The 16,564-nt window shown below is 35.7% G+C and overlaps 1 protein-coding gene across 2 annotated transcripts; it reads left to right on the plus strand.

Moving 5' to 3' along the window:
- The first annotated feature begins 804 nt into the window (after positions 1-804).
- LOC126370128 (uncharacterized) lies at positions 805-9,854 on the plus strand. 2 transcript variants are annotated; one of them, XM_050014875.1, is made up of 5 exons: positions 805-888; positions 1,179-2,284; positions 2,715-2,996; positions 4,177-4,341; positions 6,771-9,854. In XM_050014875.1, exons 2-5 carry the CDS (start codon positions 2,269-2,271, stop codon positions 6,974-6,976), a joined length of 669 nt encoding a protein of 222 aa, XP_049870832.1. In that variant the 5' UTR covers positions 805-888; positions 1,179-2,268; the 3' UTR covers positions 6,977-9,854. The 2 variants fall into 2 exon arrangements, with proteins under 2 accessions (XP_049870832.1, XP_049870833.1); XM_050014876.1 differs by lacking the exon at positions 805-888 and having other exon boundaries at positions 895-2,284.
- The last annotated feature ends 6,710 nt before the right edge of the window (positions 9,855-16,564 follow it).

The raw sequence follows: 16,564 nt of genomic DNA on the forward strand, positions 1-16,564 counted from the left end.
ATCCCGATCCACTGGTTATTAAGTAGGTACCTATATTTATAATATATAATATTGAAATACCTACACATATTAACTATGTCATTACTACGGACGATAAGCAACACGTGGCAACAAATCAAATTGTTTACATTTAATTCGCAATAGTGTAAGTTGTGGGTCAAGGTGATGTTCTAAAACGAGACATTAACCTAACCTACAGATAAAATTATATTGTAATTAAAATGATAAAAGGCTAGTGTAGGTAGGTACCTACTTATAACAAAAACAAGTAGGTACCTATAGAACTTGTATTGTGATTTAAGAATACAAAAAACATCTACAAAAAGAAAAATTTTATAATTATGACAACTAATGGTTCACAATTTCACCACTGTTTACAAATAGTACTGACTGAACTTTTGCTCTTTGATTATAGTATACTCGATCTGTCTAAAACAGATGAGGATTACTCGGCATGCACTACTTGGCCCACCCAACACGTAACATTAAGTACTTAGGTACGTAAAGGTTTGGTGAATTGAATAGGTAGGACCTAGGACTGCAATGCTAGTGCTAAACATCTTCCAATTTTGTTAAAATGGTAACTACTAACGCCATCTATTGAGGGATCAGCATAACATTATTTTTAATGTTTTCATTCATTGCTAAAATATTACTTCCTGCTTAGTTGGAAATAATTCTTATTTAAAATGCAATGAATGGATCTATAAAAATGTGTTATATTCCATTAATTAACTGGTATTTGATTGGTTTACCAAACGAGATAAAATTGTAATGTACTTGCTTCACACAAGGCTGAATATCTTGATTCTTCTGCCGGACGCCATTTTAAAAATAAAAGCAATGTAACGTCAGGTTTGACGTTGACAAATAATTGCGTCACGTCGGGTATTTATTTGCAATTTTCTACTTATTTTGCTTATTTCCAAATATTTCAAAGTTTAATTTCTTTAATTTGAAAATAATATTAATAGTTCCAGACATACAACACTGGTTAAGTCGTATAAACGCTTTAAAATGATAGCGTGTAACCTTCCCTCCATTTTGCTTGTTAGGTTGTTTTTACTCTAAAATAAGCACCAATTATTCCGTTACTTCGGTTTTAATTATAGAAACTCAGTGATAAGGTAATGTTAATACATATTGAACGTAAAAGTTACTCGTTTAAAATATTTCAGGTGATGATTTTGTGCAATGTGTACCAACGAAGAAAGGTCATCATATAATGTTCAAGGGATATACTTACGTATTTAAAGCTAGACTGCAGTGTGGTTCTGAACAATGGTGCTGCTCGTACAGGCAGAAAACAGGTTGTATTTCAACGATAAACATGCAAACCAACGGAGTTGAGGTAGTGAGAGACTTCCACAATCACAAAAAGCCAATGTTTACTGATTAATAATAATGTAGGTAATGTACGGAATTTAGAGTGCCATATTTATTAAATTTTCTAATAGGATTTAAGATAGGTTTATCATATAAGTTAGGAAATCAGTAACTCTTACTTATTCTCATAATCAGATTCTGGGAAATCATTCTAACTTTAATGTGCTAAGTATCTACGTAGGATTATTTAATAAAACTAAATATTCAAAATACTGAATTTCACTTTAATTAATTAGTATTATTTTTATTACTTTTCATATTGTACCTAAGTATTGATATTATTAAAGATTTTTTTATTTTTTGTGTTTTATTTCCCCAGTATAAAAAAATTTTAATGTTGTAAATAAATATTTATTCAATTAAATTATTGCCTACTTTTTATTTTATGTCTTTCCTAAGTAAGTATAAAGTTTTTTTTGCTATATAGTGATTTGTAAACTTAGGTTTTAGTTGCCTTATTTAGGCATCTTCTACTTTACTAACCAATAAAATGTTTTAGAAGTTACAGAAGAAACATTACCAGAGTGGGTGACGATTTACTACGTAAAGGATTCTGAGAAGGACTACCGATGCAACATTTGCCAAGTAAACGTTACTACGGAGACCGAAAAATGTTTAGAGCTCCTTGACCACATCAAAACCAACCATAAGGAGGTTTATGACCTTCACAAAGAGAACCCGGAAGCTACGGTGGGGTTTCGTATTGAATTCCTGCATTTAAATGTATTGAAAGATGACGGTGACCCGAAGAACCAGCCTGTTATATTGGGGGAGGTATGTGAAGCGACTACCGAAGAGATTGTGCAGCCGATATCAGAAAAAGAGGATGATACCGTTGAGCAACAGATACTGCTCGTGCCTAAGACGAGGAAAACTAAAACCATGAGTGACAAAATAGGTGGGTTTTTAAAATATCATTTATTATTACAAACCTACCAAACCAAACAAGACCAATTTTGACCATAAATTCCTGTCTATGTTAAAAGAAAATTATTAATTTTACAAATTTTTTTTAAATGAAATTTGTAGAATTGATAATTTACATTTAAAATAGACAAGAATATCATATTTTTATGCTGGCATGTGGACTGGTTAGTGGACTCAGTTTTCCGAATTTAAACTAAGGTGGTTTACATTATGCATAGGTAGGTTTAATGACACTCCAATTTGTGAATGAGCCCTAATATATCCAAAAAGATCTTAATTCTAATTTCAGAACTACTCAAATTAACTTTTTTTTAGTTCCTCCCAATTTCTAGTAATCTTTTGGATGATATAGTGAGGTAAAGAGTAACCTATTATTTATGTACCAATTCTCTAAATTTCAGATACCCGTAAAAGGAGCTGGGTATGGAAGTACTTCCACAGAATGAGTAGCATTATCTTCCGTTGCACTCTATGCAACGTGGTGTTGTCCATAAAAGGATGTAATACGAACAACATGAACCGTCATGTGAGGACCCGTCACCCCACGATTTATAAGGCAGAATGCATGATGAAACGAGCTCCTTCCATGGAGCAAATTGAAGCAGACTTCACTGAGGTGGAAACACCAATTGCGGTGAAGACCGAGGAGATTTGCAGCGAGAAGGACTTTGATGACCCTTTTGGTAAGTATTTTGTTTTAAAACCTGTTTGTTCGTTTTTTAAATTATGGAAATCTAATTTTCCAATAGGGTAGTTTCCAACTAGTGAAATCAGTTACTTTTTACTAAACGTCAAAACACGAAATTACTATGGAATTTGTATGAAAAAGCAACCTGTGACGTCATAGAAAAAGATGGCAAAATGCCGCACTTATTACATTTTTCTATATTAAAATCCATAAATAAGTTAAATAGAAAAAACAGAAATTGTTTTTTGTCACCTTTAGATCTATCTTTATTTAGTAATCAGAATTTCATAAGTTATCTTTGACCTAGGAAACTACCCAATTCGGATCATTTGAGACCTCTCACAGATTCTCTCTTCTCAACAGAAGTATTTTATAGATTTTTCTATGCTTATAGAATAAGTATGATTGTCTTCTTCGTCTATCGAGTTCTTTGTGAGGTGGATGACCAACTCCAACAACTTTGGTGTCAGGGTTATTATCGAGTGCCATCGACCACCAGGGTGGTAATCGGCACCTAATTAGTGCCAACCACCACCCCGGTGGCAAGCCTAAAGGGGGCAGATGGGAATAAAGGGTAGTAACCAAGACCAAGAAGAAAAGTGGTTGAAAGTATAAAAGCTTAGGATAGTACGATGCGACGCCAGATGCAGTCCAACCCTAACACAACGTAACATAGCACCACGCCTGTACCCTGAAGGGTAGGCAGAGGTGCATAGCATACGTACATAAACAGCCTAAATACGTCCCACATTTGGGCACAGGCCTGCCCTCAATCAACCGGAGGGGGTGTGGTATACTCCACCACGCTGCTCTCAAAACTGGTGTTTGGACCAGTAGCCTGGGACCAACGGCTTGAAGTGATTTCGACAATGTCCCCATCGGTAATCAAACCCGATCGTGAGCCCAACGCTCTAACCACTACCACGGAGGCTGTTAATTTTTTTTTTTTTCATTTTTGTGAAACATGCGATCGGTCGACTGACCATAAGCAGTTTTGATGGTTTGGTTTTAGTAGCGTGCAGGACAGGTCCCCTCATTAGAAGGCTGCTTTCATCTACTTTCATTACGGTGTTACTGTATATTATCCCATGTGTGTGTCCTTTTGAGGCGTCTCTATAGTGGTTGTCGCTTAAACGGAGGCTGTTAATAATGATGATACCTTTCTCTTTTCACAGAAACCCCCCAGCAACGCCAGCGCCGAAGCTGGATATGGCTGTACTTCACCCGCGTCTCATCCACCAGCGCGCAGTGCAAGCTATGCAACCGGAACATCTGCCACGGAGGCAACGCCACCGGCAACATGAACCGCCATCTCAAGATGATCCATCATAAAACTAGAGGTAACATAACATAACCTCACTATGGCCCCGATTCCTGCAGACACCTCCTAACCTCTGGATCGTGAGCACAACGCTCAACCACTGAACCACGGAGGCCGTTATGAGAACATAGTATGGTATAAGAAGACCAGGTTATATATGTTCTTATTACATTGTATTTTGGAATAATTATGTACCCGTGTAATGAGAAAATAGGTAATTATCACGTTAAAACTATACAACGCCATCTATTATTGTTTTTGGTGAAAATAACCTAGAAAGTCCCTTATTGAGGTTGATTGAGGGGACACACGTGCACGGCAGTAGGAACAACATAGGTTACTTATGATATTTATATATGTAGAAGAAGAGATTGACCCCTGTTCCTGCAGACATCTCCTAATTTTACTTTAAGTTATACCTGTCATTTGCTTACCCGCCGAAAAGGAAAGGGATGATTGACAGCTCATAATTTTAGGAAAAATGAGTAAATGAATGAATAACCCGGGCGAATCAAAAAGGTATTTTTTTTTTCTTCTTTATATCCTTAATCTAAATACATGGTTTGAATGATGCCGTTAAACCACAGAGGTTTGTCTCGGCACCCATTCGTCGCATTAAAACAGAAAAATAAAAAATAAAAATACAGAAAACATTGAAAGAAATGAACTCAAATGTATCTCAATGTATCTCGCTGGTATGCAAACCGTTTGACGTGTGCTATCAACATAATTCTGTCGGTATTGGCCAATGTAAAATTTTTAGACGGTTTTAGATTTGTGCTTAAAATGTGGTGTGTTCCATAAATTTTATGCCTGTCGATTACCCGTCCCTTTCCTTTTCGGCGGATAAGAAAATGACAGATATAACTTAGAATAAAATTAGATGGTGTTTACAGGAATTAGCACCAATATCCCGATTGGGTAGTTTCCCATGTCGGGAAACCCTACAGCAAGCGTTTAAGGGGGGATATGAGACTCCCGAAACAGTGTCGAAATATCGGGAGTCTCATATCCCCACTTAAACGCGGTAAGAACCCGTTATTATGTGCTTTAATTAAAGACATCTAAAGGTGACAAAAAACAATTCCTTCTTTCTGTTTAAATATTTATGAATTTTAGTAAAGAAAACTGAAATAATAATTGCGACATTTTGTCACGATTTTCTATGACGTCACAGATGTATTTTCATACAAATTCCGTAGTAATTTATTAAAGAGTAACTGATTTGACTAGTTGGATTTATTAGTTGGGTACATCCATCGCAAGATGAACTAAGTACCCACACCTCACCGAGCTTTGATAGACCGACGCGATAATTAGTGAGCCATGTCGCTGTGTATAACGGTTGAGCCAACTGTGTTAGTGAAAACTGCGCTTAAGGTAAATTAATAACTCGTTGATGCAAGGGTACGGACTGGGGTTCCCTTTTGAGAAGCAATCTGATACCACAGGGCCACAGTGAATAATGAAACAAGACTCCATTCAAAACTCCATTTCATTATACTGTTCGACTTATTTCCGAATTTTATTTATGTATTATAAATAACAGCCTCCGAGGTCTAGTGGTTAGAGCGTTAGGCTCACGATCTGGAGGTCCGGGTTCGATTCCCGATGGGGAAATTGTCGAAATCACTTTGTGAGACTGTCCTTTGTTTGGTAAGGACTTTTCAGGCTTGAATCACCTGATTGTCCGAAAAAGTAAGATGATTCCGTGCTTCGGAGGGCACGTTAAGCCGTTGGTCCCGGCTGTTAGCCGTAAAAACACCTCCACCAACCCGCAATGGAGCGGCGTGGTGGAGTATGCTCCATACCCCCCTCCGGTTGATTGAGGGGAGGCCTGTGCCCAGCAGTGGGACGTATATAGGCAATTTATGTTTATGTTATTATAAATAACATTGAGTACGATTTTTTACTGATTTTATTGATGACGTCCCAGGACAGTATTTCCATACAAACTACAAAGACAACTTTCGTTTCGATGTCCCATATAAAGCATCTCATTTGACTAGGTTGCCAAGTAGCCTATTTACTACGTTTTATATACACTCACTCCTCACCAGCTGTTTATACCCCATGTAATAAGGGGCGAGCTTATAATCTTAATTACTATTGTATCATCATCACCAGCCCATTAACGTCCCCACTGCTGGGGCACGCGCCTTCCCTATGGATGGATAGGGAGATCGGGCCTTAAACCATCACGCGGGCCCAGTGCGGATTGATGGTTATTAACGACTGCTAATGCAGCCGGGACCAACGTCTTAACGTGCCTTCCGAAGCACGGAGGAGCGCGAAATGAAAACTTTTTTTTTGTGGTCACCCATCCTATGACCGGCCTTTGCGAAAGCTGCTTAACTTCAACAATCGCAGACCGAGCGCGTTTACCGCTGCGCCACCGAGCTACTCCTACTATTGTATATTTAGAACTATTCCTTTCTCACTTCACAGATGACCACACCTGGGTATGGAAGGTGTTTGAGAATTCAGAAGACGACTTCTACACCTGCAAACTCTGTCAGTACCAGTGCATGAAGTTCACTGACCTCGATAAGAGCCTCGCTTGCATCCTCGCTCACTTGAAGGATGAGCACGGAGTAGTATCAGGAGATCAGATCATCACGGGCAACGATGGTGAAGACGAAGACAATAATTGACCTTTTATATGCTTAAAGTGTATTTAATATTTGAATATGATGACTTTATATAGGTGGCTCGAAGATTGACGTTCAAATAGGAAAATTATATAGAGGGGGCTCTTTGGCTACTAGAAACACCCGCATGTTTGTTCAGTGGTTATTTTCGGATTGTATTGTAGTTCCTTTACGTACATTTTCCAAGATTTCCAACTTTCTCGAATCATTATTTAGTGACTATTTCTTAAATTTTACTTGATGAAAGGATGTGGCTCACTCACTTGTCAAAAAATAAAAAAAAAAAACAGATGTAAAACAAAAGTTACTGGGAGCAAAGTGTGAATGTGGCAAAATAAATTACTGTTACACTTCCTTAAATATTAAGAAAGAATCAACGACAGAATTATGATTACTGAAGTAAGGTAAAAAGGTACAAAATTGGTTATCTCTCCTAAACCGTAAATAATCGCTGAACATACATGGGGGTGTTTCTGCCAATGAGCTATGAGGATCTAATTTTTCGTTTTAAACCTCAATCTTTAGACCATCCTGTATATGGTTATCCAGGTTGCTATTTGGATGGACTTAATCCGGGAATTTAAAGAAGAATTATTATGTATTTCTATCTTGGGCATAGAAAGCCATAGCCTCTGCTTATCCCAGTGAGCATATAATCTATGCGACGACTGTGGAACGAGGACATCGTCAGCGACAAATGACACTCGATCGACGTCGACGATTGTGACAACGTCGATGGTTGTGACGACGTCGACGGTTGTGACGACGTCGACGGTTGTGACGGCGTCGACGATTGTGACGTCGACGAATGTGACGACGTCGACGGTTGTGACGACGTCGACGGTTGTGACGACGTCGACGGTTGTGACGACGTCGACGGTTGTGACGACGTCGACGGTTGTGACAGTGTCGACGATTGTGACGTCGACGAATGTGACGACGTCGACGGTTGTGACGACGTCGACGATTGTGACGGTGTCGACGATTGTGACGTCGACGAATGTGACGACGTCGACGGTTGTGACGACGTCGACGGTTGTGACAGTGTCGACGATTGTGACGTCGACGAATGTGACGACGTCGACGGTTGTGACGACGTCGTCGCTCCACGGCGAATACGCACGAATACGCTTCTATGAAGCTACGCCTCTGAACATTAGTGCTTACTGCTAACAAACAGTGAAATAACCCATAGTAACAATGTTAGACGAACTGTAGAATTATCTTCATAAAGGTCCTCTCAGACAGCAAGATTCATATATATATATATATATATCGTCCTTATGTTGTGGATATTCCTTCAATCCGTACAGTCTGTTTCGCCTCTTTTTGATGCGAACAGCAAAGGACTGGAACTGTCTGCCGTCGTCTGCTAGGCATTTGCTAGGTAAGCGTGATCCAAACTAGACCACATCGTCACTTACCAGCAGGTGAGAATGTGCTCAACGCGAGCCTATTTTATTTAAAAAAAATCATAGCTTGAAAGCGGTTAAGGTAATACGGACCAATAGGAAATCGGTACCGTAGTTTCATACCGGTATAGTAAATTAATAACGGTTGGAGTTTGAGTTTAAATTTATGTTTGGATCGTTGATAACTGACGTCACTTCGCGATGTGGTTTCCAGGATTTCTGCCCGGTTTATGCCAATGGCTCCGTGTTACATACATTACACAAATACTATATACTTCTGCCTGCCCCTTCGGGGAAGCTCCGTTATGTTATAATAGTGGCCCCGATTCCTGCAGACACCGCCTAATTTTATTTTAAGTTATATCCGTCATTTTCATATCCGTCGAAAAGGAAAGGGACGGATGATTCACAGCTCTTAATTTTAGGAAGAATGAGTAAATGAATGAATAACCCGGGCGAATCAAAAGGTACGTCGCTGGTATGCAATCCGTTTGACGTGCTGTCTACTTAACTGTGTCGGGTTATTGACGGATGTAAAATTTTTAGACGGTTGGTTTAGATTTGTGCTTAAAATTGACGTGTGTTCCATAAATTTTATGCTTGTCGATTACCCGTCCCTTTCCTTTTCGGCGGATAAGAAAATGACAGATATAACTTAAAATAAAATTAGATGGTATTTACAGGAATTAGCACCAATGTTAGCCTAAACTTAATCGCTTTCAATTTGAACCCATCCTTATACCAGTCATACTACAGAATCAGTCCTTATTTCTAGATTAAAATACATTAATATTTTCTATACGGCACTAACAATAGGTACGCTAAGCAAATAACTTTAGTATGTCATTGCAAAAGAATTAGTTTTATTTTTTAAAGTAAACTTAGTATTAAAAGTTTTAGTTGTAAAAGAATTTTGTGCTTTTTGCACTTATATTCGAGAATGTATATTTGTTTTAGTATCTATATTTAGTTTTATCTGCACAAGAAATATCTATATTAATATAGTTTTCTGCAGGTTTAAAACATATAAACGAGTTGAAGATAAATATAACCAGTTTTTTTTACTTGTCTTATGTTAATAGTAAATATATATTGACTTTTGTATTCAATTACAATTGAATTGATGTTTGGGGCTCTGTAAATAATACCAATTTCGGCATTTATATTATCATTCACATTTTTATCGTAATTTAATGCAACCAAATGCACATAGATGTCGCTACGCTAATGTGACGACAGATGGCGTTGTTAAGCTAAATTTACACCGAGTCATCGTAACATTTTGCTTTTGTTTTTTAGATTAGGATTTAGGAGTTAGACGATGTTTTTATTTGGCACTGGTGATCCGAAATAATATTATAAATTGTATATTTGACTAAAATGTGATGAAAATCGGTTTCATTCACAATAATTTTAATAATTAATTATTTCCTCACTCTTGAGGGACTTTCCAGGCAAGTCCCCCCCCAAAATAGTATGTATAACTTTAACGGGAGAATTACCTATTTTCTCATTGTTCATGCTGTAGCAGTTGTCATTTCTCCTCAGCCATAACACCTTGCGAAACGACGTAAATTCAAAAATGTTACATTGACCTTCAACAAGTTTATCCAATTACGTTGGATAAATAATTCTGATTTAATAATTTTCAAAAAATATGAGTGATGTAATTAATGGCAGTGGTATATATATAAATAAATGTTGCTTGATATTTGGATCAGATTTGTATAGAAATATGTTGTTACTTATAATGCTTATCTTTATTTTGAATAATAATGGTTGGTAGATGTGTTGTGCCTGGGTGTAATAACAAGGGCCATCATTTAATACCCTAAAACAAAGTTAAATAAGCTATATGTCTGGGATGTATGAAATTAGAAGGTTAATAGTCTCTGCTTACCCCGGTGGGAAATAGGCGTGAGTTTATGTATGTATGAAGACAACATAGTACAGTCATGAGCAATATAATGTACCCACTTTAGGACTGTCGCACTAACATATTTGACATTTAGTGAGACTTAGAGCCCCCGCAAACCACAGACTTTCTATCTGCCGATAGTTTGGTCGGGATTATAATCAGTATGAAGATGTATGCAAGTCCGTATACTACGACGACCGATACCAAATCGTTGTAGTATGCGGACTTGCATACATCTTCATACTGATTATAAGCCCGACCAAACTATCGGCCGATAGAAAGTCTGTGGTTTGCGGCGGCTCTTACAGTTCAACTTGTCAAAAAAGTTAATGTGACATGGTACCAAAGTGTATGATATTAATGCTCGTGACCGTTACAGCACTATCTATATTTTTATAAGGGATTATGACCTGGAAAGTCTCTCATGATTTTGTATGTAAGTATCTCATGATCATCGCTAGGATATAACTTGAGTGTTGACGATTTAAATAAATACTTAAATTTATCGTTTTTACTTTTCCATAAAGAATTTACAGAAACTGCACATAGTTTATGTAGCATAATTACGGCGTTATGCCAATATATTACTTAGTTATAAGTTAATCAGGTTTACTTTAGAACGTAAAAGTTCGCTTTAGTAAAAATAAAATAATATTAAAATAATAAAATTAAATTAGTGTTATATTCTTTTACTCGCATAATTGTATAGATGTTTCGCTATTAATAAATTAATGTGGGTCATAATAATGTTTTATTTAAGACCCTTCTAGAATGTACCTACTTTGTCGGAAATTTTAGAATTTTTAATTTTAGTTTTTTTTTGCCTTTGAAGAAACTTTTTATTTAATTTTAGTTTGTCAATTTTGAAAAAAAAAAAAAAACTATCTCAATCTCTTGCATTTGTCCTAGATTAGAAATTGAAATATTATTTTTTTATCGGTCACACTAGGTCTAATTGCCTTTGTAGAAAGAAATGAAATCTCATGACATCTATGTACGAAGTTTCTGGAAGGATGTTTGGAAACAGCAATGCAAGAGACACACATACACAAATTCTAATAGTTTTTGTTGCTTTTATTGTTTTTTTTTCTTAGTTTATAGTGTTCAATTGAGCAAGGGAAAGGCAACTGAGAAGGGAACAAGCTCCCTACTTACAACGCAGATCCATATGTCTTCAAGTCTGCCCCTACTCCGGTGTCAAACGGATTTAATATTGGTGAGAAAATACATACATACATACATAAACTCACGCCTATTTCCCACCGGGGTAAGCAGAGACTATAGAATTCCATTTGCTTCGATCCTGACACACTTGTCTTGCTTCCTCCACATTCATCAATCGCTTCATACACGCACGCCGGTTCAGAGTAGATCATATTAAACCTTTTCTAATGACATCTCCAATTTGGTCAATGTAAGTCCTTCTAGGTCTTCCTCTGCCAGCCCTACCATCAACTTTCGCTTTATACACCGCTTTTGCAATTCTATTATCCTTCATCCGCTGTACGTGTCCGTGGTGAGAAAATGATATCTTTATTATTAATATTTTACTTAATTTCCAATATAAAGTACTAACCCTAAAACCCTAAGGTTGCCAGGCAGAAATTGCTGTTTAGCAATAAGGCCGTCTATTGCGTTTATTTTATTCGCCTGTACATGTCCTGTGTTTATGTTTTTGTGCAATAAAGAATTATTGATTGATTGATTGAAAGGACTTTCTATCTATATGGGCAATGAGGTTACCTGTTATTTTAAGGCTCATCTTATCCCTTTTTAACCGACTTCAAAAAAAGGAGGGCGTTCTCAATTAGTAGGGATCTTTTTTTAATGCTTGAATACTAAGGCTCATCACTAGATTGCGAATTATATAATATCTATTTTGTATATTTTATTGTTTTGTTTAAGAGTTTTTGTTAGTCCATTATTCACTTTAGGTTTTTTTTAGCAATGTTTTATCCAAAATAAATATTATACTTACATGATATTTCATGTTTTTTTCGTGCAGTGTACGACTTTGCGGTAGATTTCATTTTTATATTTTTATTTTTGGTTATATTAATGTTAAGCTTATTTTTTACATCCAGACTTGAGTGATTAATATCATCCCTTACTGGTCGTCACCATTGGTCACTAAATTATTCAAATCAAATATATACTTTTAGAATTTAGAATAAGTAAAAAAAGTAATTTAACTTCGCCTCTATAGCCAGTGTTGAAGACTAAGAACTCTTGAAGTTTTGTTTTGTTTTAAATGAAACTCAAATAAATTAATATATGACTAGGTTTATTCTTTTTTACAAACATCAAGTTACACATCAAAAGATAAATTCTTATTGCTCTACAATAATTTGGCGAATATCACTACATTGATATAAACAGTACACAACCACATTTTAAAGAAATATGAGAGGTAGGTAGGTTAGATACAGGGTGTTAGTGACATCGTAACGAATACTCAGAGGGATGATTCAGACCATGATTCTGAGTTAATATCAAGTGGAATTTTCCGTCGCAAAATTCATGTTATTTTTTTAGTTCTTTTAAATTATTTTCAATTCTATACTTTTGCGATGGAAAATTCCACTTGATATAAGCTCAGAATAATCAGCTGAATCATCCCTCTCAGTATTCGTTACGATGTCACTTACACCCCATACAAGTACATACAGTAGCCATACAAGTAGGTATGGGTGTTAGTGACACTGTAACGAATACTGAAGGGGATGATTCAGACCATGATCTGAGTCGATATCAAGTGGAATTTCCTGTTGGAGAAGTCATGAAAATTTTACAGTTAATTTAATTATTTCCGGTTCCATACCTTTGCGACGGAAAATTCCACTTGATATAAACTCAGAATCATGGTCTGTATCATCCCCCAAGTTTTCGTTACGATGACACTAACATCTGTAGCTTTTAATACTTGATATAATATATTCTATCTAAATGCCTAGATATCATAAATATGCATTTTTAATAACGGTTTTTGACATTATTTATGTAGGCAGTGGATTAAAAGTAGTTATTCACAATGATTTAGATATTAATTTTATCTTTATTTAGTAATCAGAATTTTATCTTATTTTGGCAATGTTTTCGATATTTTTCCGTTTAATTATTTATACATTTTTAATGTAATAATTACACTTCCACCCTGTATATGATCCTAGGTCGGTAATATGCTCTGAGATTTAGAAAATAATCGAATATAAATAAGTGTAATTAATAATTTACACGATCGAACATATTACCTTAACGAACTACTCCACAGATTATTATAATATACTATACAATGACCACCACATTTAATAAATCTATACTTAATATTAAAAAGGTACATCTTATTTATTTCGCTTAGGTAATTTAATTACTAAATTATAATAAGTAATAATACATTTTGTTCTTATACAGAAAAGTCATAATCATAATTCCTTCCATCAGGACGGTAACTTTTATTTGTCATATATTTTTCAAATTTTTGTTTATTAGTGTAGGTATGTCATTTTAGTCAATTTAACCCATATTTTTACAGAAGCATAATTTGTACTCTTGAATTTTAAATCTATATTACTTTCTACTTACTAAGAAATATCAATTCAATAGTTTACAATTTTTGTACACACATGTATATTTTTAATGTTAAAACCATTAAGTATGTGTACTTAGAGTTCAATGAGCACTTATATGAGGTATATTCGAATTTCATTAAAACCTGAATTTACAAAATTACTTACACGATTTTTTTTGGTAAATATTGTATATTCATTAAAAGTACAATTTCGAAGGACACATTGAACAATACAGTTTTTGAAGAATGTTTTTATTTTTATTACAAATTCTTTTGCATTATAATAGGTAGTGGTAAAATCACCAGGAATAGAGATAGATAGGATAGGTTTAGGGAGATATAGGTAGGGTTAAGCATCATGATGTCAATTTCAACCAAACTTAAATAAAGACTGAAACTATACCAACTTATTGCGGCTATGATCATTGTAAAAATTGCACTAACTATCCAAGCACAACAGCACAAGAATAACAAAATGTCTGGCAGTAAAATAATTCCATTTCCATCACAAAACGAGTTTTGTTTTCTTAAAAATGAGTCACGAATTCAATTAATAGGGGGTTTTGGGCCGCAATTATGCGTGCTCTGAATGTAGACCACTCTTCCCTTATAAGTGTGAAGGGCTGCTTTACACCAGGGCCCTCTGGAGCACCTCCAGCGGATTTTTCCGTTCCTGGCGCAACCGTTGAACCTGAACCGATAGCCACCGACGTTAATGCCCATCTTGCCTTGCTTGCTCAGGCAGTAGGAAGCAAAACAGTCAATGCCAGTACCGATGAGGCGAACTGTAACAATGAACAACTCTGTTAGAACCGAAAGCCAGACATACCAGACATCTAAAACATAAATTTTGACGAATAAGCCCTTTTAATTTTTATCTGCAAGTCAAAACTGAAGAGGAAACAATATCAATAGAGTAAAATTGGTTTTTGACTACTTTACTAATCACGTATCGATTTGTTACCAATAATTTGGTTTGAAACGGCCTGAATGCCAACGATAAATAAACCTCATGTGAGTATCACTGAGTCTGGCATTCAGGTCCTTTCAGTTCCGACTATGCAGATCAAAATTTATTTCCAAGAGTTCAATCACATGGCACTAGAAGAAATAAAACTAGATAGAGTTTCTTTTTCTATATTTTTTTCTGATACGGTGGTAGGTTGGAACATATTGAAGCGAAGGCGAACGTCGTGCCTTATAAGTCAAAGAATTTGCCTTTGATAGACAAGAATGGAGAATGCTACACCGACAAGAGCGTGGCGTTGGTGTCTATGTGTGTCTATTTGCGTTGCGTCGCCATCGCAGCGTTCAAATTCATCACCAGCATTTTGAGCTTCAAAATTTTGAATCTTCCGACATTCTTCACAATCTTTTCAGAACTGTGGGGTGCTTGAGCATTTATTCCGTTTTTATTCCGGAACCAAGGATGCGTTGGGTTAATTAACTAGCTTAAAAAAATCTCTAACAAAATTCCCTTTTTCAGTGCGCTTCGGGCTATCCAACCGTGGTCATCTGGTGGTCCACATCGGGGATCACAAGTTTATCAAGCACGAGTCGTATCGGAAGAAAGTGCGGTGGACCTGCTGCAAGCGTATCCAGCTCGGGTGCAAAGCCAACGTGACTACACACGAATCTGTTGTCGTTAGAGCATCTTTGGTTCACAACCATACCTGATATTGGTATTTCACGTTATTTTCATTACAGATTATGTTGGTTTTATTTGGTCCATTGATTTCCTTGTCCCATACCCATGTTCATTATTTTATTCTAAAGTACATACATTTAAAGAATTCGTCGTATTTATCAAACGGAAGAATCCATCTTTTTGAGAACCTGTCCTTATGAGAATAAAGGAACTCATCGAAAGTAAATTTTTTTAAACGTAAACTTTTGCGTAACTGGATTTGTAGTCTGTTGAAGGGGATAAGATCCTCACATTTTCACGAGTTTTGTAAACAGATTGAATTATACATAGGTAACAGTTGAATTTAAATAACTTAATTAGGGATGTAAAAAAATGTTATTCATAATAATAAGGTATTACTAAGTATAGATAGCTGTTTTCTGTTCTTTTCTCTCTCTGTTTTTTCATTGTCTATTGTCTTTCGATTTGATTTTTATAAAGAATGAGTTGTGAAAATTCTATGATTTAAGTGCCTTTATATGTAAGTAAGGTTAAAGTTTATACGTCTTGAAAAGAAACCACCAATTTTTATAATTTTATCATGACGGTTTACTTATTAAAATATTAAATGTAAATAAAATTATTAATTTGGATATTATCATAAAGTGTAAATTTTTATTCTTTCATTATTGTGTCTTAAAGACAAGCTGTTTACGATATGGTGTCATTCCATTATAAATCGTACATTAAGAATAAATAAATAAGTATTCTATAATATAGATGCCTTGACAATTGTGCCTTTAAGATGGACGGTTTAGTATAAGATTGTATTAGCTTTAACTAAGCGTTTTGTATGACAACTATGTCTAGAATTAAGTAGGTAGTTCTTCGAACACCGAAAGTCTATAATCATTACCATGAAAGAAAACATGTCCATACACACATACACACACAAGACATGACATGTGTGTGTGTGTGTGTGTGTGTGTATCTTTGGTCCTTTTTGCAAATATCCATTTAGAACTTGTGTATGTCGCTAACTTACGTAAGTTGTTGCTGGATATTG

This window comes from Pectinophora gossypiella, chromosome 10, assembly GCF_024362695.1.
Source record: "Pectinophora gossypiella chromosome 10, ilPecGoss1.1, whole genome shotgun sequence".
In the NCBI taxonomy this organism is placed as follows: Eukaryota; Metazoa; Arthropoda; class Insecta; order Lepidoptera; family Gelechiidae; genus Pectinophora; species Pectinophora gossypiella.